We start from the raw sequence: 27,781 nt of genomic DNA, 5'->3' as shown, positions 1-27,781 counted from the left end.
CAGAGCCAGCCTTGCAGAAAGCACTCCATCCCTGATTGCACAGACCAGCTTATAGCCATAGTGTCAGTTGAGAGATCTTGAATGATCTTCTCAGGCAGCTTGATCAGCGGAGGGCCAAGAAAGATCCTGGTGAAGTTAGGATTGATCTCCAAGTCTGTAACAGAATCAAGGAGCTGTCCTATTGGCCCAGACAATTTGTTGTCTGACAGAGTAGCCCCATCAACTTCAACAATGAGACGGCGCAGTGGAAGTTCACCAGTGTGCAGGTTGCACACCAACCAGACCAGCTTTCTCCCCAGGTGCAGCTCCAGCTTCCGCATTACACCTGCCTTCACTCCAGTGTTGACATTGGTCGAGTCTCCTCCAATGGCCCACAAGGTCTTATCAGAACCTCTCTCTTTCAGCCAGGCAAACAGGACCTTAGCAATCTTCTCTGCATGGGACTCCTCTTTAGTTGCTTTCTCTGGTGTAAAGTGGAACAGATAGTTGCTGCCAGGCTCACTAGCAACACTATAGTGTTCTTCCTTGATCTTTGCAGGAAAAGATTGGTCACTGCCCTCAGCTTCCATCATCACATTGGTCATGTCAATCCGGCCATCAAAGAGGATACAGGAGATCCCCCCCTCCTCCCTGCACTTCTCCTCAAACTCTTCCCCCAGCTCTTGCATCAACTTTTCTTGTGCTCTCTTAACCTTGTTCTTATCAATCACTTTACTTGTGTCATCTTCTAAGATGAGTCCTGCATCAATCAGAGCTGCAGTTGCTATAGCTGCAGTTGGCCTTAGACCTATGCCATACCTTACACTAGCAAGGGCGATGTTTGGAATCTCATCATAATTTTTCCGTAGCTTTGCTGAAGCTGCAGGGTCAGTTTCAGGAATGAGCTCAACTTCAGGGACTGTAAGGAAGCTCTCAACATCCTTCCTGGCAACCTTGTCTGCTGCTGCAAAGCTTTCTTCTTTGCCCCTTCTCCTTTTCTCTGCCTTCTTTTCCATCCCCTGCCTTTCTAATGTTTTAAGAAGATAGAGGATTGATGGAGCCCCATGGATTTTCTCAATACATTGAGTCGTTTGTTAAAATGGTTACAGAGGTTTCTGCTGAGTAGTTCTGGAAAGAGCTCACCTATTTATGGCTGACGTTTACTTTAAGTTTGTGTTTGTAGGTTGGTGGCTAAAGCAGTACAGTAGGAGATCTTGCCATCCAAGAATGAGTCCAATCAAGATATTGGAACCTGGCAAAGTTCAAGAAGTCAGGAGATCGAGATTTAGCACTTAGGTGTTTGTGTGCATTACAAATACAATTTATTATTGTTAGTATTATTATTATTGATCTTTGGAGTTGTATCCAGTTATATACAGTTCACTTGTTAATAAATTTGATGGCTTTGTCATTATAAATGATTTCCCATATATTTTTTATCTTTGCAATTTTGTAATACAAAACCAATGGGTTCAAATGGTAAAATCAGCCATTTTGAAATCCAAAATTATGCAGGTTATATTTATCCTATCCCAAAAATGACCTCATATTTGAATTCCCCATTAAGAAACACATCATTTAGACACCTTGCATGTTAGGATTTCCTTCAGATACATGTTGGCATCCATGTATGGCCAAGGGGTGAAAAATGGTAAAATTGGCCATTTTGAAATCCAAAATGATGTAGGTTAGAGTTATCCTATCCCAAAAATGAACTCATATTTGAATTCCCCATTAAGAAACACATCATTTAGACACCTTGCATGTTAGGATTTCCTTCAGATTCATGTTGGCATCCATGTATGGCCAAGGGGTGAAAAATGGTCAAATCGTCCATTTTGAAATCCAAAACAATGTAGGTAGGAGTTATCCGATTAGAAAAATAATCCCATATTTGAATTCCCCACAAAAAAACACATATTTTAGACACCCCACTCGATTGATTTTCCAAAAAAAAAAAAGTACAGTATAGCCCGCCCTAGCGCGGTAGAGACAAAAATCTCCTTCCCAGCCGACCGCATAAAAAAAACGCAGTTTTTATGATGTTGGGCAACCAAGGCGTGCCGGTCCCAAAAAGCGGATTCAATCATTGAAAAAACACCCTGGGCCAGCGCTGATCGGTCTCGTAAGACCAGACGCTGATTTCATAAAACAGCGTGTATGCTCGTAAAGAACCCAAGAACAGTGACGGTGAATTTCTAACAAGAAAGAACCCCACAATGTTTCCCCTTGCTGTCTGGGACGAGCAGCAGGAAGCCGGTCTACAAAAGACACAGACACGGGTCCTCACATGACGAGTCTGGGAATAACAACCGCGTCAATTCTGCTCTTTATGTAAGAGGGGAAGACAGCGGTTTTCCCAGAGAGACCTCAACGTGAGTAAAACAATTGAAAAAAGGTTCATGTAACACATTGGACTAAGTACAAAACGGCCCAATATACACTACTGTTAGAGAGCAGAGCAGAAGGACCAATAGTCTCGACTGCTCGCATCATCCATCCTTTACAATGACAGCGGTCTGTAGCACAGGCCCTGTAACTCACAGACATGTCTCTTGGCCAAAAAGAAAAACGTGCTTGTGACGTCTTCAATGGCCTCTCGAGCCTGGGAATAAAAACCGCGTCAATTCTGCTCTTTATGTAAGAGGGGAAGACAGCGGTTTTCCCAGAGAGACCTCAACGTGAGTAATACAATTGAAAAAGGTTCATGTAACAATTGGACTAAGTAGACAAAGACTCTCTGAGGAGAAGGCTCCTCTGAGGAGGCTCTCTCACTAAGAGGAAGGCTCTGAAACTCTCTGAGGAGGCTCTGAAACGTACGGTTATAGCTATAACCATAGTTATATGAGTATAGCGGACGCTCTGCGTCTACTGGAATATATCCCTATATCAGTCTATACACTGAATAAATCTCCACATGCACCTATATACACCCATCCGTCTGGCCACACCCCCATCCGCTCCTCTACATAAGCAGGGGTGTGGCCATACTAACAGCTCCTTCCCAAGTCTTTCACAACCAAGGCGAAGACCACGGGGTCCTCAGTGAGTCCGACGCAGAGTGTCCGCTATACTCATAACTATGGTTATAGATATAACCGTACGTTATAGTATCGTATAGCTACCGCTCTGCGTCTACTGGAATACAGTAGCTGAGCAGAGCGGAAGCTCGACAAATGTACCCGCTGAGGCCCCCCACAACCATCAGAACCGGGGAGGACCCGAGCCCCCAGACCACCCTAGTGGAGGATGGGAGGGAATCGGATCCGACTGTGCGAAGAGGGGTTTAGCAACTCAAACGCACAGGGTGAGCAGACCGTGGGACTTACCTTCCCACAGAAGAACCCACGACTACACAAACACGCAACCCACATGCCACTAAGGAACGAACGGGAAGAAATTAAAAAAAAAAACTGTTACAACCCCTAATATCATGGGGTCAAGGGCAAAAACCCAACCCTGTGGCAAGGCCGTAGCAGCGGAGCGCGAAGGAGGACCCAGCCCCAGAAAGGGACTGGACCCCCCGGAAAAGGGGGCCTGGTGAGGCCAACGACGCAGCAGCATCGAGACCCCACCAGGCGGTCACTAGTGACACCACCCCCCACATCGCCAGCGTATTCGGACAGGGCCCATCCAAGAGCAGGCCCTTCCCCCCTACAGCACGCCGCCCTGAAGCACTCAAGAGGCTACACCCACAGCGGGACAAGGCAGCGCACCGGGGAGACAACCCCCAAAAGAGGTCGATCCCTCAATCCAGGCAACAGGCCACTCGACCTGAGCCTGGAGCACTGCGGACTAGACAGGCGCAAAAGGGGTCTGCTGAAAACAGCACCCCAGCGGAAGGGGCGTACGGTATGCTGTGCACCATGTCGCAGCCTCCACAAAAAACCCTGACCCTCTAGAGGGGCCGAGGCAGAGAAGGCTGACATGATTGGCAGACGTCATGAAAGGTGCGGGGGCACACTCACAGGCAGACGGGGCCAAGCCTGGCCTACCCCGAGAGTCGACTCCGCTACCAACACACCTGGAAACCAACCACCACCTTGGTTCTAACATGAGGCGGTTGTTCCTATAACCCCCCAAGAAAAAACTCCAAAACTCCAAAACACAACTGCGGGTATACACTGGCTATACAGCAGTACAAGTGTTTCAGTTTTCAAGAAGGGGTTAACCCAGGCCAACAGGTTGACGAGAACGAGTTCGGACCTGGGCCCGGCGGACCGGGACATACACAGGGATGCTAGAGGGGTACAAGAACCACCTCGACAGCCCCCTCCCAGCCCCGCCAAGCAGGAGAAGAGTGGGGCGAAAAAGAATGGAGAAGGACCAGGCTCCTTTAGCACAGCGCAAGGTACAACACAATATGGACCAAGCAACAGTGAAGGATAACACGCAGTGACATAATCAAGAACATCTCCATAACATCAAACTCTGCAAAGCCTGGGCCGACCCGGCATTTTCCCCCTGAAAAAGCACAAGTCCCTCAGGGTACCAGAACAGCAGATCTGCGCCCCAGCGGACAACGGGTGAACTGACCTGGTCCGGCGTGACCAGAACCAGTCCCGTGTCCTAATCACGCCGCCATCCCCAGTCCCAGGAGGGGGGTAGGTACGCGCGTCGATCTAAAACATCACAGAGAGCGCCACCAAGCCGCGCCCGGTGGCCCACCCCAAAGGCGTGAGACCCCTCCGCCAATGCTTTGATCTATTCCGTTATCTCCCCCCAGAGATGAACGAGAATTCATAGAGACTAACCTGGTACACTGGCGCTCGGTCCCATATGATGCGCCCGAGGGAAAACACCCCTGTCAACCCTGCCCTATAAAGAGAGGAGACAGGGAACCCCCAGAGAGAGACTTCCCACGTGAGTAATAATTGAAAAGAGATATGCAACATTGAGCTATGTAACAATTGGACTAAGACTCTCTGAGGAGGAGGCTCTGAAACTCTGAGGAGGCTCCCTCACTGAGAGGGAGGTTCTGAAACTCACAGAGGAGGCTCTGAAACTCCCTGAGGAGGCTCTGACCCAATATACACTACTAGTAGGGAGCAGAGCAGAAGAAAAAATGTTCTCTACTGCATTGCATCACCTACCAAGATCAAGACACATACAACAGAGTAGAACTTCTTTTTAAGTTCTACTCATCTTGACAATAACAGAGGTCCACAACATGGAGCCTGAAAAAAACTCACGAAAGTCTCACAACCAAATAGAAACGCGCCCAGTGACGTACTCTATGGCGGGGGGAATTCCGTGGCCCACCGCCCAATATGGCGTGGGACCAGGAAACTCCCTCCCCCCCCCCCTCCCTACCCTGTGAAGCGCTGACCCAGCAACGTGACAGGAAGCCCGAAGGACAGGAGGTCCAACCCCCTGACCAATCAGAAAAAGGGGAGGGAGGGTTTATCAGTTTGTTTTTGTGACCTGCAACAGAGACAGTGGACAGACTTGTCTTTCTTGACTGCAACTTAAAGTAATGGCTTTGCTTGTCCAAATGACAATACTGACCAAATTGAGATTTATTTTTCTCTTGTCCATTCATTTAGTTTGCTTTCTAATTTAAAATACAATTTGAAATTTATTAACAGTTTTAGACAAACAGCACTTACCAAAAAAAAAAAAACTAACATCACAATAAAACAAAAACAAAAACAGTGCACATAAATATTTACATGTGTATCATGGTTAGTTGTCTGGTTCCCCTACAGTTGTTTTCCAGGTACTTAATACAAAGGCTGATTGTGTACCTCCCTTAAACAGGCATAAAAAAGTAATTCCTACTCAAAGATGATAAATACTGACTAAGGCATGTATGTGTGATCTGGGTCCAGAGACCCTCCTTGAGCTTCTTTCTTCCCTTATCCTTCGTCCTTTTTTTTTTTTTTTTTTTGTTAACTTTCACTTTGCCTTTTGATTCACCCATACACAAACCACATCATCCCTGAATATTAATATCACACCGTTAAACAGACATAAATAATAAAGTATAAAAACATAAAGCAATTGTAATACCCCCAAAAAAATAGAAAATGCTAACTAAAGCATAGTTGTGTGACATGGGTTCAGAGACCCTCCTTGAACTTCTTTCCTCCTTTACCCTTCGCCCTCTTGTGTTGCATTTGGTTCCTCCTCTGTGATGTCGTTTTCGTTCCCTTTATAATCCTCCCACTTTCCCCATCTTTCCCCAAATTTCTCTTCCTGTAACCTCAGCATGTGTGTTATCCTCTCCATATCCTGTATTTCTTCCACTATTCCTACCCATTGTGCTATTGTCGGTGGGTCTTCCTTGTACCACAGTCTCGTTATTGCTTTTCTGGCCGCTATCAACATTATCTTTATTAAATATTTGTCCCCCCCTTGTATTCCCTCGTGTGTCAGGTCTCCTAAGTAAAGCACCAGTCCTGTTTGTGGTAACCCGTATCCTAATATTCTGATCATTGCTTCCCCTATCTCCTCCCAATACCCCTTCAGCTTCTGACATCACCAGAATATGTGCGTGTGATTTGCCCCCTCCTTCCCACACATCCTCCAGCATGCTCTTTGTGTTGGTGCATATTTTCCCTTCAGCTCTGGGGTTATAAAGAATCTGATTATGTTTTTCCATCCAAATTCTTTCCATATCCTCGATCCTGTTGTTGAATGTTGCACCTCGCATATGTTCCCCCATTCCTTCCCTGTTATTCCTATCTCTAGTTCTCTCTCCCATTTCTCCCTTATATAATCGGTCGTGTGTCCCTTGCTGGTCATTATAGCCCGGTACAGTGCTGATATTACCCTTCCTTTCCCTCCTTCGTATGCCCTTACTATCATCCTAATTATTCCATTCTGTTCTTCTTCCTTGTCCCCTCTTATTTCTCTATTATAGTAATCTCTAATCTGTAGATATCTGAAGTGGTCCTTGTTTTCTAGTCCAAATTTCTCCTTTAATTTTTGTAGTGTTTGCATTTCCCCCTTCTCTATCATTTTGCATATCGCTGTTGCCCCCCCCCCCCCCTCTCCCACCTTCTGAATCAATGGTCTAACCTCCCTGGTTTGAATCTCTTGTCATGTGCTACCCATCTCAGGACCCCTGACTGCTTCTCCAATTTGTGTGTTTTTACTACTCTGTTCCATATGTTCAAGGTGCATTTGGTGATTGGATCTAATAGTCCCTCTTTCTCTTTAAATAGTTCCCTATCTCCCACCAGAGCTTGTACCTTGTATCCCTCCCCTTCTTTTTCAATGTCTTTCCATCTTGCCTCATATCTGTCGTTACACCAGCACGTCACTGCTCTCAGTTGTGCTGCATAGTAATAATCTTGTAGGCTGGGTACTGCCATCCCTCCCTCTTCCTTTGGTAGTTGTAGTGTTTTATATCTGACCCGTGGTCTTCTCCCCGCCCATATGAACCTCGATATCAGTCTGTCCCATTCCCTGAATTGATTCTGTGGTATTTGTATCGGTAGTGACTGGAATAGGTACAGTAACCTTGATAGTATGTTCATTTTAATGACCTCTATTCTTGAATTGAAGTCCAAGGGCATTACTGTCCATCTCTCTAAGTCTCTCTTGATGTTCTGATTTATCTGTGTATAGTTCGCCTCAAACAGTTTCTCCACCCCTCTCGTGATGTTCACCCCTAAGTATTTAATCTTGTCCATGTCCCATCTTATCCCGTACTGTTCTCTAATTTCCGTCGTTGGGGTATAGTTCCATGGTAAGGTCTGTGTCTTTGTCACGTTTAGTTTGTATCCTGAGTAGTGGCCATATTCCTTCAGTAGATCCATCAGTGCCGGGAAGCTCTTGTCTGGTTGCCTCATGTATACTATCACGTCGTCTGCAAATAGGCCTAGTTTATATTCCGTTCCCTTTATCCTTACTCCCTTAATGTCCTCGGTCTGTCTGATCAGTTGTGCCAGTGGTTCTATGAAAACGGCGAAGAGCGTCGGTGAGAGACAACATCCCTGTCTGGTAGCCCTCTCTAATCTGATTCTATCCGTCAAGCTGCCATTCACCTTAACCCTCGCTGTCGGTTCTTGATATAGCGCCTTGATCATCTTCATCGCCCTCCCGTTCAGTCCGAACCTCATCAATGTTTTATATAAAAATGTCCAGCTCACACTGTCGAATGCTTTTTCTGCATCTAGGCTAATCAGTACCGCGCTACCCCCTTGTTTTTGTATCTCCTCTACTATGTGTAATGTCTTTCTCACGTTGTCCTGTGTCTGTCTCCCTTTAATAAATCCAGTTTGATCTTCATCTATAATGTCTGGCATAAACGTCTCAAATCTCTTTGATATTATCGATGTATACATCTTGTAATCCACATTAAGTATGGACACAGGTCTGAAACTACTACATAATTCCCTATCCTTCCCTTCCTTCGGTATCGTGGTGATTATGGCTTCCTTCCACGAGGGGGGGCATTTTACCCTCTTCCATCGTGTGTCTGAACGCCGCCCCTAACATGGGTGCTAATTCAGTTCTAAATGTCTTGTAGAATTCCGATGGGAATCCGTCGCTCCCCGGAGACTTATTGTTTTTAGCTCTACTAATTGCCTCTTCCAGTTCTTGTTCCGTAATTATTTTATTTAATTCTTCATTCTGTTCTTTCCCTATCGATGGTAACTCTAGCTTCTCCAGATATGTTTCTATTTCCTCTTCTCCCGCTGCTTTTGGCTGTGTGTATAATTTCTCATAGTATTCTCTAAATGTCCTCTCTATTTCAGCTGGGTCCCTCAATATTTCATTAGTCTTTGTATCCCTTATTGTGTGTATCGTGTTCAACTTCTGTTGCGTCCTAATTCTCCTAGCCAACAGTCTGGTCGCTTTTGGTCCCGCTTCATAGTACGTTTGTTTCATGAACCTCGCTTTCTTTTCTATTTCCGTCAATAATTCCCTATTTATCCTGGCCTTTACTTCTTTGATTTCTCCGAGCGTTTCCTGTTCTTTTGATATCTGGTGTCTCTCCTCTAGCTTCTTCAGCTTCCCTATCAGATTGTGATATGTCTCCGTTCTGGCCTTCTTCAGCATTGCTGTTTTTTCCATCAATTTCCCCCTTATCACCACCTTCAGTGTGTCCCATAGAATGTTCGGGTCTACCGCCCCGTTGTCATTTTCTTCCTTATATCTGGCTATCTCCTCCTTGATCTGACTCACCACCCCCTTGTTATTTAATATTCCTACATTTAGTCTCCAAATCGTGTTCCTCCGTCTCCCTTCTAGATCTACTGTCAGATATATGGCACTGTGATCCGATATGTCCGCCACTCCTATACTGCTCTCCCGTGCCCTGTAACTGTCCCCCGTCGTCATCAAAAAGTAGTCTATTCTCGCATATGTCACGTGTGGGTGTGAGTAATGTGTGTATTCCCTGTCCATGGCGTGCATCCCCCTCCAAACGTCTGTAATTCCCATTTCCGTCATCTGAATATTCATATATCTACTGATGGGTGCTCGTCCTTTTCTAGTACTCGTGGTGTCTAGGTCGTGATTCAGTACTACGTTAAAATCTCCCGTGCATATCAATATCCCTTCTAGTTCCATCACTATCATATCAAAAATGGTCTCATATAAATCCCTCTCACTCTCTGGGGGTGCATAAACATTCACTAACGTAACCATTTGGCCCTCCATTTTCCCCTTCACCAGAACAAACCTTCCCTCCTTGTCTCTTACTTCCTTGATCAATTCAAATTTGACTGTGTTTTTGATTAACGTGATTACTCCTCTCCTCTGGTTTTGTTTAAAGGAACTATAGTATGCATTTTCATATCCAAATCTCTTCAGTTTCTCATGATCCTGTGCTACCAAATGTGTCTCCTGCAGAAAAATCACTTCCATCTCACTTTTTTTACATTTCAACGTCACTTTGTTCCTCTTTATCGCATTATTCATTCCATTAACGTTTAACGACATCATTTTTATACCTTTAACCATTGTCATCTTTCTTCTTCTTTCGTCTGTCAGTCCCCCCCATGTCACATTCATTCCCCCCTCCGGTTGGAGCCTCCGCTCTCTTCACCGAATACATATAATGATTAACATAAATAAAAAACATAAACTTTACATAAAGTGCTCCCAAGGCGTTCGGGGGGTCCCTGTGTCCCCCCCTGTCCCCTGCTGGTGGGTGAGGGGTAATTGCTCTCCTAGCGAGAGGCCCCCTCCTGACTGCTTGGGGGTTTGAAACCCTTACCCCCAATCGCTCGTCATATTTGTCCAGCTTTCTTACTGTTTTTTTTTTGCTGTCGAGCTCCTGGTCAAAAGCGCTCTGTCCTTCCTTCTGACCAAAGACCCTCTTTTCCTAGGTCCCTCTCAATGTGACTCATATGTTTCAATGTCCCTCCTTCCTCCCATACCCGTGTGTGGTGTCTCCTGTGTACCCCTTTTTACTTTCTTTTCCTCCCCTCAATTTTCTATGTGATGTCCATTTATCCCCTTAATCCCTCCCAACTGTGTTACTCGCAGCGTGTGTCTATGTATTTGTTTCAGTATGTTCTGTGTCTCGCCTATCAAACCTAGTTATATTTCCATTTATTTCCTCCATCAGCTTGTGTATTATGTGTCCATGTATACGTTATGTTCATTTCTATATCCTGCCTCTACCTGGGAATGTGTGTTTATGCATATGTTATTTCAGTTTCTATATTTTGTCTCTATTTGAATAGTTTTTTCAATCTCTTGTGCGTGTACTCATCCGTTCGCCTCCTCCCGCCTCCTCTCCCCTCCTTCTCCGTCTCTGGCCTCCTCATCCGTCTCCGCCTTCGTTCTGTCACGTTTCACCTCGGCCTTCTCCTCTCTCCTCCCTCCTCTCCCTGGTTTCGGTCTCCTGCTCTGGTCCATCTGCGTGCCCCCTCCAATCTCTGCTGCAGGCTCCGCGTCTGGTCCTCCTGTCTCCTTCCTTCTCCGACCTCCGTCATCTGCATCCCCCGTCGTCTCATCTCCTGCCGTCGCATACGTCACCGTCCCTTCCTCCCAGTGAATCCTTAGCGAGGTCATGGGTGACTGGAATCTCATTCCGTTTTCTTTCAGAGTTTTCTTCAGTCCCGCGTAGGACCTGCGTGTTATTGCTACCGCTGTCGAGTAATCGTGATCAAACGATAGCCTTTTCCCTTCGATTTCAATCTTCTTGGTCCACGCGGTTCTGAGTATCAATTCCTTAATCTCAAATCTCAGAAAGTTAATAATCACAGCTCTCGGAGGTCTGTCCGGTTTCGGTCTCGGAGCCAACGCCCGCCCTGTGGGCCCTCTGAATCTCCATTTTTTCCAGTCCTGTCTCCTTCAATTGCTCCTTGATAAGCTTTTCTACATAATGGGTCACCGATTCCCCTTCGACTCCTTCTTTCAATCCCCATATTCTGATGTTATTTCTCCGTGACCTCCCCTCCATGTCCGACATCTTTGTCTCCATCTGTTCTTGTTTCTGAATCGCACATGATAATACCTCGTGTATCTCTGTGTTCCATTCCTCCGCTTGTGCCGTCCTAGTCTGTAACTCGGTCACGTTTCTGTCCTGTTCCGCCATCTTCTCCTCCACCCTTTTGAGTTCTGTATTAATTTCACCTCTGAAGTCCTCCTGTTCCTTCCTCAATTCCTCCCGTAGCTTCCCAATATCATTCCTTATCGTGTCCGTGTTCAGTTTTATCGCCGCTGTTATGTTCTCCAGTATCCCGGCCTGCATGACCACGGCCCATCCTGGCATTCCCGTGTCTGCCTCAGCGGGACCTCCCCCTTCTTCCGCCTGTCTTTTCTCGGCTTCGCTTCGGGGACTCTGTTTCTTCAAATTCTCTTCTTCTCGTGTGTTCTCCATTTCTCTTTCCTTCACAATCGTTGTCTCTTCCTTACTTCTCGTGTGCATTTTCATTATTAATCACTTTTCGGGTCCTTTTTTATCCGTTTTTTCGCTCATTTGACCAGGAGCTCTATCGCACGTGTTACCCGTCTGCTCTCATACCGGAAGCCCGAGCCAGAACTGTTCAACTCCCCTGGAGCCACAGCCAGCAGGGAAGCCGGTTTACTTTCGCTTTTAAACCAGCTGCAGCCTGAGAACTGGAGTGTGAGGGGATGTAACACTAAAGATGGCGGCAACGACAAAGAATTGCTGCAAAATAAACATACATCTGTTGTTTAAAAAAAAAATATATATATATATCGCCCAGCCCTAAGTGACGCAACATACGTTTTGGAAAAAACATCGTTATTAACAAAACATTTGGGAGGGGAAGGAAGGAAGAGTGGGGTAATGTCCAATGGACCCTTACCTGCACCAACGAATGCAGGATGAAAAACCGCAACAGGCTAGTCTCCACGTTGACGAAAAGGTCTCTCGCTGGCGGGGCAACTCGCTCCGGCGAGACGCCCCTCCTGCAGCCGATCATGGTGCAGGCCCGACTACATCTTCTGTCAAAGATGACGTCGTAGTCAGAGTGCTAGGGCCTGCTATCCTCACGGATAATGTTCAACGGTTGTAGCACAAGCTAACAGCTAACTCTAGGCTAACTGATAGCATCAAGCTAACATTCCCAGCCGAGCGAACGTACGGAGCTAACGTCGTAGCTAACAGCTAACTGGCCAACAGGTAGCTCAACCTAGCTAAGAAGCAAGCTAAGCCGCTACCACTGAACAATAGTACAACATGAGAAGCAATATAGGCCCACACTTCTGACAGCCGCTGCCTTTTCCTCTTCTCATCCGAAGAGAGAAGAGAAAAAAGAAGACAACACGTCCCTCTTTAGAACGGTGTTTACCACAGCGGTGCCGGCACAAGTCCCTCTCGGACCATAGCCGACTTGAGCGTGGGGGTATTCTCATAATGAAACACCAAACTCACCTCCCTCGCGCCGGGTGATTTTCATCTTGAAAAGTGGGGCCCACGCGGTGACAGAGGGGATCCGTTCATCCAGAGATCCGGGGAATTGAACCGCAGATTCGGCACCACGGTCCCAGGTAACAAAGCTCCCGATGAGGAGCTCATGTAATGTGGGCATCAACCCAGAACCCTCTCCACGCCGCTAAGAGGCAGCAAAAAAGGGTACCAGCCTGGAGCCTGCCTTTGTAAGTTGTGCAGCCGTTCCCCTCACAACAACACACCTGGCGCCTGTGTCGCAAAACCATCACTCGCCCTAGAGAGGCCGCTAGCCCTCACACTGCAGAGCGCCTCTCAAGCAACGTCCAACTGCAGAGCCGGAGGTAATGCCTGTCCAACTGCAGAGCCGGAGGAATGCCGGCGGGGATTAGCTCAGCGACGCAAGCCCCTAATACGAAAATGCCGGTGGAGGTCAGAATGAGCATCATCTTCTAGACACTCCGGTGGCGAAGACATTATCGCTGTATTTCCTCGAAAAATAGTGAGAGAGAAAATAAAGATATAATGTCAACGCAGCTCCATCTCTTCAATGTAGCTCCTTTCCAACTATTTTGGCACTAAACTCAAGTGGTGTATACAGACACTTGCCGGTGGTGAAAATAAGGAAGGAGCTGTTAGTATGGCCACACCCCTGCTTATGTAGAGGAGCGGATGGGGGTGTGGCCAGACGGATGGGTGTATATAGGTGCATGTGGAGATTTATTCAGTGTATAGACTGATATAGGGATATATTCCAGTAGACGCAGAGCGGTAGCTATACAATACTAACTCCCTGAGGAGGAGGCTCTGAAACTCTCTACGGAGGAGGCTCTGAAACTCCTTGAGGAGGCTCTGAAAACTCAAAACGGCCCAATATACACTACTGGTAGGGAGCAAAGCAGAAGAACCAATAGTCTCGACTGCATTGCATCCCCTCCTTTACAATGACAGCGGCCTGTAGCACAGGCCCTGTAACTCACGGACATGTCTCTTGGCCAATAAGAAAACGCGCCTGTGACGTCTTCAAATGGGGGAATCCCGTGTCCCACCTACTAATTTGGTGTGGGAAACAGGGAAATCCCCCCACCCCCCTCCCCGTGATGAGAGAGAGAAAAACACCCTGAAACTGATAGGTAGAAAGGCACAACCTCCCGGCCAATCAGTTACGTAAAGGATATAACTATATCCGGGGGGGGGGGGGGGGGGGGGGTATTCTGTCCACCCCCCTCAACACCTCACCCCTGATACAACGCCATAACAAATCAGAGCCGTGACACCAGTTGCATAGTGCGCTACATGAAAGCACATACTTACCCTAGAGCCACAGCCGATAACCCCGTTTGTGTAAAAAAAATGGTTTTATTTCACGGCTCTGGCTTATGTGTGAAAAAACTTGCCACCCGCTATTTTTATCATTACCCTTAACACATTGGACGCCAACAACGTCATAATTCGTTATTGCCCGCCATGCGTTGAACACGTGATAATTTGTTGTTGGGATCAATATTTAATTTTTTCGCCATGGCATTCATAATCCATCCAGCCTCCCTGCGGGACTGCAGCTGCACCGTGTCTGATATTGCAACGCCTCAATACCGCCGCCTGGTCGATGATCGGGCGAGTTACACTCCACGCCAAACCGGAAGTGGCGCTGGTGCATCGAGGAAATCCCTCCGGCAGTAATATCTTGTTACGTGGGTCCAGACAAACACTCGAGTGCATCGGATCGCTTTCGAAACGCAATAATCTATGGCCTATCTAATCTATGATTTCGGCGTTTATTGCGTCATACAAACGGGAAATGGATCTAGCAGATCGACGTCAAATAATTGGAATATTTTTCCTCCAGTCTCATATGTGAACGGTAAGAGGAATATAACGTTATTTTCAGCCCGATTGTTTATTCATTTCACGGCAATCCATCTGAACAATGTATCAACCCATACTAAATAAAGCCGTTACTGACGATCAAGGAATTATAAACGACCCCCCCCCTTTCCTTCATGCATGATGAAGCATAATGTATACCGATCATATACATTTGAATTTTTTAATATAGCGTGTATAGGAAAGAAACGCCAATCGATAATCTATCTGCTTCAGGGCCTATAACTTGCGTTTTTGGAATTACAGCAGAAAACCTTAAAAACATACTTATATTCTTGACGGTATTAACACAACAATGTATGAATGAAAAAATATAACGTTCCCACATCCGGAACGATAGATACCCGATGTTGAATGGGCCATAGTAATGCCGATATAGCTATAATATTTAAAAAGTTATAGCCCTGCAAAGAAGGTAAACATCTCCATAGGCTTACAGCGGTGGCAGACTGGACCCAATGATGGGTACAATGCACGCCGCCCAATGTGTTAAGCAAAGAAAAAATCCTTGCTTGGAGCCGGCTGTTATATATCGTATATGGCCATCGCGTCCCGCTCTAGCCCTATTGAGATACCCCTTATCTCCTAGTACCTACTGTACTCCAATACGAACAACTTAATGCACCCACATCTGATGGGGCCCGCCCCTATGGAGGCGTAGCCTATATAACCATGACTATGGTCACCAACACACTCTTCCTCTATTTTCGTTCCATCGTATCGGCTGCGTGCACCGTATGTAACTAGCAGGATGAAAAGATCAGAGAAGATTCATAATGTTGAAAGCTTACCGGAGGATTGCTTTTCCTTGGCTTCTTCGGAGCTTGTTTCAGCGACACGCGAGACCTGTGCTGATGGTTCCTCGGCTGATGACGGCAGACCGTGGGGCAGCGTGCAAGGTTTGACTAGCAAGTCGGCTTGTACAAAGGTGAGGTCTGTGTCAGTAGGCATCAATGTCGGTGTTGGTAATGCTGTGGAGTATGTTTCGGCGCCAGGGCCGGGACGGCTTGGCGATCGTTCCACTGCAGTGGACGATTTCCTGGCAATCCTGGAGCATGCTGTTAACGCTAATGCTGCTACTTCTGCTAATGCTGATGTTGACGCTGGAATGTCTAATAATCCCCGCCGCGGGATACTGCTTTTCCCTCCTCTTACCAGCTTCATTGATGAAGGTCAGTCGGTGGTGGATGTGGGGGGGTTCGCTGAGTCCTATTTACCTTTTTTGCAGGTAAAGGGGCTAACAACAGGGTGCAGGCCGGGGGTACCGTGGCTAAGCAGCCAGGTCGCTTTTTTCCTGTGCCCAGGCGGGGATGAACGACGTTCCGCCCGGCCGATGCTTGATAGCAAATCGGCTCGGAGGGTGGCAGTATGGACGGATGAGTGGTATACTGCTACAGGATGGCATTTAGCGGCGGCCAGTGTTACGGCTCAGCTGGCTACTTTTCTATCCGCAATGGCGTCGGGTAGTAGGACTTTGGGTCCGGCCGGCATTGTAAACATGGTTCATGTTTGTGGTGTTATGGAGATCTTGACTCAGTCGCAAGCTATAACTGCGGGGAGGATTAGGATGCCATCAACTTTGATTGTTAGGCATGTTTGGTTGGAGCAATCTCCTCTTGGGGAAGAGGATAGGTTTTCTCTCCTCACGACTCCTTTTTCCACAGATAATCTTTTTGGGCGTTCTGTGGAGGCGCAGGCGGTTGTTGATCTGGGTCCTACACCGCCTCACGCTGTGCAGCCAGAGGTGGGAGCACGGTCTTGTCAACGACTGTGGCGAGATCCTCGACAGGCGGCCATGTTTCCCCCGCCAGTGGTGCCCTGGTTGGAGAGTCAACAGGGTACTGCGAGGCCGACAGCCTTGGCGGCCGAGGGATCGGCCATTTTGGGTGAATTCGAGTTTGGTAAAACAAGCCGTCGTCATTTTGCCGCGAGCAGCCCGCTCCCTGTTCAATCCTCTCTCTGTTACTCACGGAAGCGGGGCTCTGATCGTTCTCCTTTGGCTGCGGGCCGCGAACCTTCATTGAAGCGTATGCGGCCCCATACTTCACTTCTCATGGGGACAGGGGCTGACACCCAGTTGATGGCTGAGCCTGGGTCTGTCCGTGAGAATGTTCCGTCGCGTGGTTCCTACGTCACAGGTTGTGAGTGGGAGGAACCTGGTGTTACAGCTGCCACTAGCTACAGTGGTCAGCTGGGGGACTCGTTGCCTCTTCTGTTGAATGCTCAGCAGGGGTTACCCCGGCTTCGCCTTCGCCAGGCGGGGTATCGCGCTGTTGCCTCCCACTCCCGTCAAACCGGCAGTGGTCTGCAAAGGAGAGGCGAGCGTGATTTGAGTGGTAGCAATATCACTGCAGGGCTTCGGCGTGTAGGAGCCCATGGGGTCCTCATGCCTTGCGTGTCTAGCTGCGGAACAACTCCTCAGCATGCGCTAGAGGGGTGTTCAGGGGGGGGGTGTGTGTCAACAAGTTTGATGACAGCTTCTCCCGTATCAAACCGGCCCTTTCTGTCGGGGTCCCCCCTTGGGTGCGTCGCACAGCGGGAGGGACCAGGCCAACTATCTACTGTTCCTTGCGGCCCAGCGTCAGTTGACGGCGGGTGCGCTGTGGGATTATGTTCACATTAGGGCTGACCTTCGAAGCTTTTTTTGGCAATCGAAGCTTCGGGGCCGAGCTTCGATTTTAATTCGAAGCTTCGAATTCTTTTTTATGTTTCCCTTTTTTTTTTTTTTTTTTTTTTTTATCTTATGTTGTGGGACTTGTACAGCACTTTCGTAAACGTTGTTGTTTTTAAATATGCTCTATAAATAAAGTGGGTTGGATTAATTAATTAAGTAGCCCCTTTCGTGACTGACGCATCCAACAAGGTTTCACTCGGCTGTGTGATTTAATTCAAGGTGGATCGCTGTTGTCGTTTGAACAACTTCAGATTTCATGGGAACTACCAATCCCCCAAATCAAGAATGTTTAAGATGAATGAAGTAAGATTTTGATTATTTGAAATATGGCCTGTGTAGACTAAACTATGCACAGAATTATGTCAGTCTAGAAGGTCCGGATTCTACATGGTCCGGCAATGTAGACCTTGTAGACTCCACTACAGACCAATTATCAGTGAATGTTCATGCATTTTTAAGAAGGGCAACTTCCACAAAAAAACAAAGAACTCACCAAAACATCTCAGTAGCACCTTATCTAAATGTTATATTTCATATATGGAGATTCATATTTATTTATGTATTGCATGCATTTCTACATTTTATTTCCTATTTTGTTTATTCATCCCAGTATCTTTCTTTCTTATGTGTGGAATTCTACAAGGTGCGCGCACACACACACACACACACACACACCTACACACACACACACACACACACACACACACACACACACACACTTACATTTAGTCATTTAGCTGACGCTTTTATCCAAAGCGACTTACAAGTTCTGTACGACAAGACAGCAAGAAGGGTACAACTCTATCAGCTGAGTAACAATGTTCATCAAAGTGTTGCGTGTTACAATGTAGGTTAGTTTATTAGGACAAGTGCATGACAGTAAGGTTAGTCACGGTTAGATTTTTTATTTTTTTTTATCATGTCAGATAATGGTTGAAGAAGTGAGTCTTTAGTCGACGGCGAAAGATTGGACGGGATTCGGCTGTCCTAACTGGGATGGGTAGTTCACACACACACACACACACACACACACACACACACACACACACACCTACACACACACACAAATCGAAGTAAAAAAAAAAAAAAAATGAATTTTTTTTTTGATTTTTTTTTACTTCGATTTTTTTTTTAATGTTCGAAGCTTGTGCCATCGAATCGAACGTTCGAAGCATTTAAGACAGCCCTAGTTCACATATGGCGACAGGAATGCCGTCTGAATCGGTGGATGGAGAGAACATTGGAGGGGGGGCTTGTTTTGCAGTTCGCACAACCCCATCCTCCGTTCTCAGGTTTGGTGCCGACCCTATTGTTAGGGTCAGACGCAGTGACAGCCCTGGCCGACGAGATCCAATCTCTGTTGGCGAAGCCGGCCGTCGTTGTGGTCCCGAGAGAGGACGCAATGTCAGGCGTCTACTCCCGTTATTTTCTGGTACCCAAGAAAACAGGGGGGGTCAGACCTATACTGGATCTGTCCGCGTTCAATCGGTTGATTGTAGCGAAACCATTCAGAATGTTGACCGTCAAACTCCTTCTGCTTGCTGTCAGGAGGGGAGACTGGTTCACCTCCATAGACCTGAAGGATGCGTATTTTCACATCCCCATTTTCCCTCCTCACAGGAAATTCCTACGGTTCCTGTTTCAGGGCGTAGCGTACGAGTACCAGAGGATGCCGTTCGGTTATTCTCTGGCTCCCCGCACATTCACCAAGTGCGTGGCGACTGCTCTGGGGCCCTTACATCGTCGGGGGTTACGAATTCTATTCTATCTCGATGACATTCTAGTCCTCAGTCGTTCGGAGGAGGTTGCCAGGTCTCATACTCGGCTGGTGGTGGAATTCCTCACCAGCCTGGGTTTTGCTGTGAATTGGAAGAAGAGTACCCCTCTTCCCAGTCAACAGGTGGAGTACTTGGGCTTGACATTGATGAGAATAGATCCGGTGAGGGACAAATGGAAACGGTTGACGGTTCCTTTGTCGATATGGGGGGATCTCGCCCACTGGAGGAGGCCGGGTATTCTCACCATTGGGGTCCCCATAGGCAGCAGGGGCTCACACGTCACGGTCTTCACCGACTCCTCTCTCACGGGTTGGGGAGGGACGTGTCGGACCCATGCAGTGGGGGGCAGCTGGACAGGTCATGCTGGCCCGGCTGCCCTGCATATCAATGTGTTGGAGTTGAAGGCGGTCCTCCTGGTCCTCAAACGGTTCGACCACCTGGTGGTAGGCGAACACGTTTTGGTCAGGACGGACAGTATGACGGCGGCGGCGTATATCAACAGGCAGGGTGGGACTCGTTCCATCCACCTGCTCCGGGCGGCGGTCGAACTGTTGCTATGGGCATCCCGCAGGCTGCGCAGTCTGCGGGCGCTCCACATTCCTGGTACAGTCAGACAGATCTGGGATCGGTTCAGGGAGGCCTCGGTAGATCTGTTTGCATGCCGACGCTCTCACAAGTGCCCCTTGTGGTTCTCGCTCAGTCGAGCGGATCGTCCCCCCTTGGGGGTGGATGCCTTCTCGACCTTTCCATGGCCGCCCGGTCTTCTGTACGCCTTTCCTCCTGTACAGCTGTTGAGTCAGCTGTTGGAGCGGATACAGAGGGAGCGCAGGACGGTGATCCTGGTCGCGCCGGGGCTCGGCAGTGTGGTTCCCGGTCTTGATCCAGCTTCTGGTCGCTCCTCCTTGGGTCATTCCGTGGTCAGCGACGGCCCTCTCACAGCGCGACGGATTACTGTTCCAGGCTCCGGTGTTGGGCCAATGCCTGTCGTGTGGCTGGTGGGAGGGTGAGTCTGGAGAGGATGGACCCTTCTGTGGTTGATACCATCCGGAATGCGCATGCTCCCTCCACTGTCGCGGTTTACGCGGGCAGATGGCGTGCGTTCCAAGAGTGGTGTAAGGGGGAGGGCTGGGACCCAGTCTCCTGCCCTCTGGGTGCTGTCCTGAGTTATCTCCAGTCTCTTCTTGGTAGACTGTCGGCTTCGATGGTGAGGGTATATGCGGCAGCTATATCCTCCTATCATGAGGGTATTGAGGGGACTGTTTTGTTCAGCCACCCTCTTGTGAAGCGTTTCCTGCTTGGCGCTCGACGCGTTAAGCCGGTGCAACGCTCCTTGGCTCCAACTTGGGATCTTCAATTGGTCCTCGTCGGTTGTCCTTGGCCCCGTTTGAGCCGCTCGAGCAGGCGCCGTTGGGACAGCTATCTTTCAAGACCGCGTTCCTACTGGCTGTCACTTCCGCTAAACGCGTAGGTGAGCTTTGTGCTCTCTCGGTAGGTCCAGAGTGCCTGTCTTTTCAAGCCGATTGCGACCTAATCCTGCTTTCGTGCCTAAAAATATCCGGAGTTCCTTCCGCTCCCGGGATATTGTGGTTCAGGCGTTTCATCCTCCTCCTCACGCCAGTGAGTTGGATGCGGCCCTTCACCTGTCATGTCCAGTCTGTGCTTTGGGAATTTACTTCAGGGTTTCCGATCAGCTTTTTGTCTGTTACGGTGGGTCTAGTGCTGGTAAGGCACTGTCGAAACAGCGCCTGTCCCATTGGTTGTGCGAGGGCATTACCCTCTGCTACACGTTGGCTGGGCAGGATCCCCCTGGGGGCATCAGGGCGCACTCCACTCGTGGGGTGGCTGCCTCTGCCGCTCTCCTGGGTGGGGCCTCGGTGGAGGACATCTGTGCTGCAGCTTCATGGTCCTCCCTGGGCCCCTTTGTAAGGTTTTACCTCATGGACATGACCGGGGGTTCTGTCTCCCAGGCGGTTCTGGGGTCTGTGGCCTTCCCTGCTTCCCGTCCTTTGGTAGGGTAGCAGGAGTGTGTGGGTATGGGCCACAGTGTGTTAAGTCACACGTGGTTCCGCCTGTGCGGTGTGTTCAAGGGGTTCTAGTTCTCCCTTGTTCGCATTCAGGTGGAGTTGACTGCGCCCCCCTTCATTAGGAAGGATGGGGTGACGGGGCTCCCCGCACCCCTTGATGTGGGCTTACGGGTCCTCAGGGGATACATCTGTCGGGTCTCGCGTCCGCTCTACCCCATATCTCAATAGGGCTAGAGCGGGACGCGATGGCCATATACGATATATAACGATAGGTTATGTATATAACCTAGTTATATTAGTATTGGCCGAGCGTCCCGCTCTACGCGGCCCTGAGTTCCCTTTTGAGGGATCTTTTGCTGGAACAAGATTTGGCGAGGAAGAGTGTGTTGGTGACCATAGTCATGGTTATATAGGCTACGCCTCCATAGGGGCGGGGCCCCATCAGATGTGGGTGCATTAAGTTGTTCGTATTGGAGTACAGTAGGTACTAGGACAGTGGTTCCCAAAGTCGGGGTCGCGACCCAAAGGTGGGCCGCGAGCAGCCACGGATGGGCCGCGAGATGATTTAAAAAAAAAATATATATATAATTTTTTTTTTTTTTTTTGTCAGGCCACTGAACTTAGAAGCAGGCCAGGACAGTGTTTCTAGTTGTATTCTAAAATTCTATTCTATTGTATTCTAAAATGTGACTATATGGTTTTATATTAACTTAATAAATAAACAAAAACGAAAAATCTACTTATTTCAACGAACATTTCAAACTAAATAACAGATTATGCACATAAAACGCTGAAAACAACCGAAGCAACAATAGTATTTTAATGAGGCTATTATTATTATCATTATTATTTTGCAACAAGTTAGCCCTCTCATAAATAGCACATATAAATGAATAACTAACTTGAACTAACTTAATAGGATTGAAGTGATATTTGGCTTAAAAAATTGGTCGCCTGGCAAAAAAAAAAAAAAAAAAAGCCAGACGATGTGCATTGCTCTCTGACGCCTTATTTTCTGGGCCCCGGCCTGAAAAGTTTGGGAACCCCTGTACTAGGAGATAAGGGGTATCTCAATAGGGCTAGAGCGGGACGCTCGGCCAATACTAATATAACTAGGTTATATACATAACCTATCGTTCTGCAGGGCCGCAAGCCTGCGCAGCCGACCCCGCACAACTGACACACCTGAGGCCCGCGCCGCAAGACACCACCCACCAGAGGCCGTCGAACCAGCCGACGCCACTCGCGGCAATAGTATCCAGCGCACTCCCCAAATGTGAAACGCCGGTGGAGGTCAGAATCAGGGGCGGATTTAGGATTGTAGGAGATCCGGGGCTTAGCCCAGATGGCCCCCCCCCCCCCTTTTTTTTTTTTTTTTTTATTTTATTTTTTTTAATTTTAATTCTTTTTTTTTAATTTTTTTTTTAATTTTTTTTTGGCAGGCAAGGGGTGGTTTGTAGGGGGTCAGGCACTCCCTCCACGACAGATTTTTTTGAATTTAATGAACCTGTATGTGCAATTTCCTGCAATATAGAGCCTTCAATCTTGACCAATAAAGCTGCTCTTTTCACTATAAAACTCAGTTAACCATAACGTAGTTATGGTTAGATTTATATATTGGGGGGGGATATATCATATTTTTCATATAATCAAAAAGTGGTGGAGCAAGATCATACCTTTGCTCCCCCAAGTTCAATAGTGGGAGAGCAGAGATGCTCCGAATGCTCTTATGGCCAGGCGTCTATGATTCACTGATACAAAGTAAAATAGTGCAGTGCAATAAAATTGTTAGTAAAATAGAATAAAATAATGCAATAGTGCATTGCAATAAAATAGTTATCATCGTATTTTTTCGGGAGGCCGGTAAGGAGTGCATTACAGTAGTCGAGTTGGCTTGAGATAAAGGCATGGATCTGGTTTTCAGCGTCCTTTTGATTTATAAATGGCCGTACTTTAGCTATGTTTCTAAGGTGGAAGAATTAAGTTTTTGTCAACTTGTTGATTATGATTTAAAGCTTAGGTCTGAGTCTACCATAACACCAAGACTTAACTCACTCAAATACAGTTAGCAGCTGGATAGACCACAGATGGAAATTAGCTTCTGCTAAATGTGGTGCAAACATATTTTCATGTAACAATGATGAATTATATAAAAAAAAAAAAAATCTGTTTTTTATTTTTATTTTTTTTTATTTATTTTTTTAAATAGATTCGGGGCTTTTCAGAATACATCCGGGGCTTGAGCCCAGGTAGCCACCCCCTAGCTCCGCCCCTGGTCAGAATAATCCTCTAGACTCTCCGGTGGTGACGACATTATCCTTTCTTTCTCCTGTAAATTAGTGAGAGAGGGAGAAACAAAAGACAACGCCAACACAGCTCCTATAACTAACTAACTACTTTAAGCACTAAATTTGAAGCGGTGCTATACACAGACTTCACGTGGTGAAAGTAGGGAAGGAGCTGGTAGTATGGCCATGACCCCGCTTATATGTGAGCGGATGTGGGCGTGGTCAGGCAGGTGGGTGCGTACACGTGGGTGAACGTTTTCATGATAGTATATGATTAAAGGGATAGTTCCAGTAGGCAGAGCGCAAAGCCATAAATGAAATATAACAGTAGCAAAGCTCACCCCGGGCCTGGAGGGTCTTGAAGCGGAAATCAAAATCGTCTTGCATGTCCTCCATGTACTTCACAGCCTGGTCCATCATCTAGACATAGACAAGGTGAAGTCAATGCTTTTATAATGGTAAAGTTAGAAGTTAAGAGGCAAAATAGTATCACGTTTCTGAACTCAATTGAATGGAGTGCTGATCTTGGGTCAATGATCAGGAACACTAAATAAGGGGGCTTTCTTACTGCCATTCGGGGTCGAATCAGCTCCGTTCCGTCCTCGTTCCGTCCTTGGGTGCGAACTTCCCCCCTCCCTCTCCCCCCTCTAGTTTGTGTACACACACTGCAGTCTTGGAGCGCACCAGGTTTTGTTTACGATTTGCGTTTTGAGCATGTAAGCTTGCCGTAGGCGATGATGTCACGCTCTAACGTCAACACAGGAAGAGTTTAACACACGGTGGTGGAAACTGGATGCTGATATAAGAAACAAATAACCAATAAATATGAAGTTATATTTGAACCTCTGTTGTCAAGCCTTGTCAATATAACCCACCCCTTTTCTCACGAATGGAACTGGTGTCGTGGAGTCCGCTTTGAGCGTTTTCCAGGGTTAACGCTAACGCTAACGGCTAACGCTAGTTAGCTTAGCCTATTTATTACTAGTTAGCAGCTAACATTAACCCATTGCTCACGGCAATTATATTGCATGTCATTGATCTACCGGTCGATCACGGCCGACTGGTTGGGCACCACTGGTCTAATAGAAATAAATGCATTCGAACAAGAAACCAATGTATAGTAGACATAGCAATGCAAAAAGAATTGCCAGGCCTAATGCAAGCCAGGGAAGTATTGTGCTTTGTAACGTGGCTTCATGTTTTCATCCACTGAGCTGTGAGGCTCCACATGCTTGTTTGGTTGAGGTCTGAACTCGCCAATTTTTCCATAAATATAGTTTTTGTGGGTATTGTCCAGTTGTTGCTGTATGTTTTTATCTGCCCAAAATTCAAGCAAGCATGAAAGCATTACAGTAACGACGTTGTGTGTGTCAGCAAGTTGATACAGAAGCCTCTCCCGTGTTTTGATACAAGCTCGTACACCACGCCCCCCGCTCCCACTGGCGCGCACCCGAGACCACCTATTTCAGCGGTCCAGGTTTGGAGCGAATCAGCGTCCCGGGGGACGGGGGGGAGCGTTCTCAGTAGGACGGACACACCCTTTTTGGGTGCGATCCGGCTCTGATTCGACCCCGAATGGTGAGTGAGAAAGCCCCCTAACAGACTGAGAAACTGAGTCTAGCACTTTTAGAGGTTTTGTGAATATGGAGAAATGGCTATAAAGATCAGGTCCTGGTCCAGAATATTCTTTCACCAATGGTGTAAGTAACAAAATGTCAATACTAGTTTATTATTTGGGGTCATGGGCCAAAACGGTTGGGAAACCTCTGATATGGGCCATAGTTAAAGGATACGTTCAGAATTGTCCACAGTCCATGCCACAAACTAATGCAAAGTCAATGGGGCCCAGCTCATGTCTGTACAAGCTGACTGAATGTAACTGAAATGTACTTTGTATACACTGTGTAGAGTAGGATTCAGTTGCATATACAGTCAGCTTGTACAGACAGGAGCTTGGCCCCATTGACTTTGTATTAGTTTGTGGCTAACTAGCCAGAGCTGCAGGTATCCAGTATGAAGAACAGCATGGATTGTCCTGAGAAAGAACTCTACTGATCAACATCACTGGTAAGTAGTGAACAACACTAGGTGTAACTGTGGCCATTATATGGTTTCATCATTTATGTTATTTCAGTTTGTAAGTGTAATATTTGAGAATGTATTTATGTTTCATTTCTTATTTTCTTTATTATTTAATTTGCTACAATTTATAATATATTCATTTTGACGTCTGGTCATATGTGGTGTCCCGTTAGGCTGCTGTTGTGTTGTTACATTTGGGTCTGATTAAGACACCTGCGAGCAAGCGGCAGGGATGTTGGGAGACTGGGACTCATTAAACACCTGCGAGCAAGCAGCAGGACAGAGACGAGTTGTACAGGCTCTCTAGATTCGAAGAGTGTACGACTATGTGTAGTGTACCACTAAGACTGTTACCAAGAACAGAAGAACAAGACCCCTTTGTTATGTAGCATGCAGCCAACGAGGTAATTAATGTTTGTTTGTATTTTGCTTTTCTGATGTATTGTTTTCATATCGTGTATATTATTGTTTGTGTTGACCTGACGCAACGTATATGTTTCTGTTTAAGTTTTCACGGTGGATTGGAGGACCAAGCCTTGAATAAACCCGTTGAAAGGAAACCACTTGTGTCTGCAGTGCTTGAAGGAGTTACAGTGAAAACTCGACTGTTCATCGATGCAAGTGGGCGATGAAGCAAGTCCAAGTTTAAGGCCGGCGTCCAGCGGACCTTCCCCGACAATTGTTTGCTGCGCTGCCGGCGCGCCGACATTAAAGGACAGATGAGTCACAAACAATACGCACTACACGCATAAACACAAGAAGTAAGAAGATGCACACAGTATAATGAGCAGCGTTTCAAGATAAAGCCATAAAGGACTTGGACATTATAAGTTAAGAGTGGTCAGGTCAAGAAGAGTGCTTTGTAAACGTTTCTATAATATATTTGACTGCGAATTCTAATTACTGTGGTGTGCGTGCAAAAACGTTTTGACTTATTTGCCTATATAATTTAACTGAAGCTAACCATTTGTACACACATTAAGGTGTCAACGTTAAAGTATAAATATGTTTTCTGATTGAACACCCATTTCTAATTTAAAGTGTGTTTTGGAAATTGTAACCTATAAAAAGCACGTATAATTTATAGGTGAAGGCTATTATTGGCATCTAATATTTATGTTCCTAAGCGTTCTGAAGTGCTTAATATATATGTGGAGGTTATTTTGAAAGCCAATTGAATTAAGCAATTTGATTTGCTCGGAGAGTACTGCATTTAATTCAAATTTTAGTACAAAACAGGCTAAAGGTTTAAAGGTGTATTTACTATTTTTTCTTTACAAATTTTGGTCAATTTAAAGTAGTGATTTACAATGACAGAGCCAATTAGGCCTGCAATTGAAGTAGGGGACAGTGTTAGGGATAGTGCAAATTCCCAAGACCGACCTGAAGAAGGTCAGGAAGAAGGTGCTGAAGCCCAGCAAGAGGTACCAAAACGATCTCAAAGAACCAGAACTCTAACAGAGAAGGGTAAAGCAATGCAGGAGGATAAGATCAAAGCGCTTCAACAAAGATTTAATTACATTTACAATAAATGGAGGACACAAGTTAAATCTTCTAAAGGTCCGTTATCACAATCAACAGAACATTTGTCTAATGAGCTGCTTACTGATATCATTACAGATGTCACAGGTCTTTCTAATGATGTGCAGCATATTTATGATGAACTACGTGACATCTCAACTCCAGACCAGGACACGCGTCTAAGAGTGGATCTGTGTGCAGGGATTTCTGAGATAATTGTGTCCAGAGCCACATTTAGACTGGGGGGAAGTGTGTTAGAAGAAGGAGAGAAAGAGTGGCCAGAAGCAGGCTCTCTCTTTGACTCAAGCACCTATAAATCTGGTTCTGCCACTTCTTCCAGGAAAAGTGCTTATAAATCTGGTTCTGCCACTTCTTCCAGAAAAGGCACCTCAGTGCATTCAAGCAGTTCTTCTGTAAAGCGACGAGATGCTGTCGCTGATGCTGCTGCAAGCCAAGCTGTTCTGGAAGTGTTAAAAGAACAAGAAAAAGAACAATTGGAAATGCAGTGCCTAGAAGCAGAAGCTAAAAAGAAGATAGCTGAGCAAGAGGCAGCAGGCATAAAGCGTCGTTTAGAGCGTCGTTTAGAACAAGAGGAAGAGGAAGCTAAAATTAAAGCTCAACTGGAAGAAGAACATGGAGCTATACAAAGGACTCTGGAGGAAAAGCGGAGAAAGATACAGCATTTGGAGGCAGTGAAAGGTCTTAATGCAGCACGAGCAAGAATC

At 46.7% G+C, this 27,781-nt stretch overlaps 1 protein-coding gene across 3 annotated transcripts in view; it reads right to left on the bottom strand.

Annotated features, from left to right (window-relative positions):
• Positions 1-27,781, bottom strand: part of stat4 (signal transducer and activator of transcription 4) — a 194,721-nt gene that overhangs the window by 72,125 nt on the left and 94,815 nt on the right. For all 3 annotated transcript variants that reach the window (XM_084310003.1, XM_084310001.1, XM_084310002.1), the window contains exon 6: positions 23,795-23,873. In XM_084310003.1, coding sequence (XP_084166129.1) covers positions 23,795-23,873 — 79 coding nt within the window. The remainder of the gene's footprint in view (positions 1-23,794; positions 23,874-27,781) is intronic.

The sequence above is a fragment of the Notolepis coatsorum genome, assembly GCF_963971535.1.
Source record: "Notolepis coatsorum genome assembly, chromosome: 3".
NCBI classification, from domain to species: Eukaryota; Metazoa; Chordata; class Actinopteri; order Aulopiformes; family Paralepididae; genus Notolepis; species Notolepis coatsorum.
This window is presented reverse-complemented; position numbering and strand designations above follow the sequence as displayed.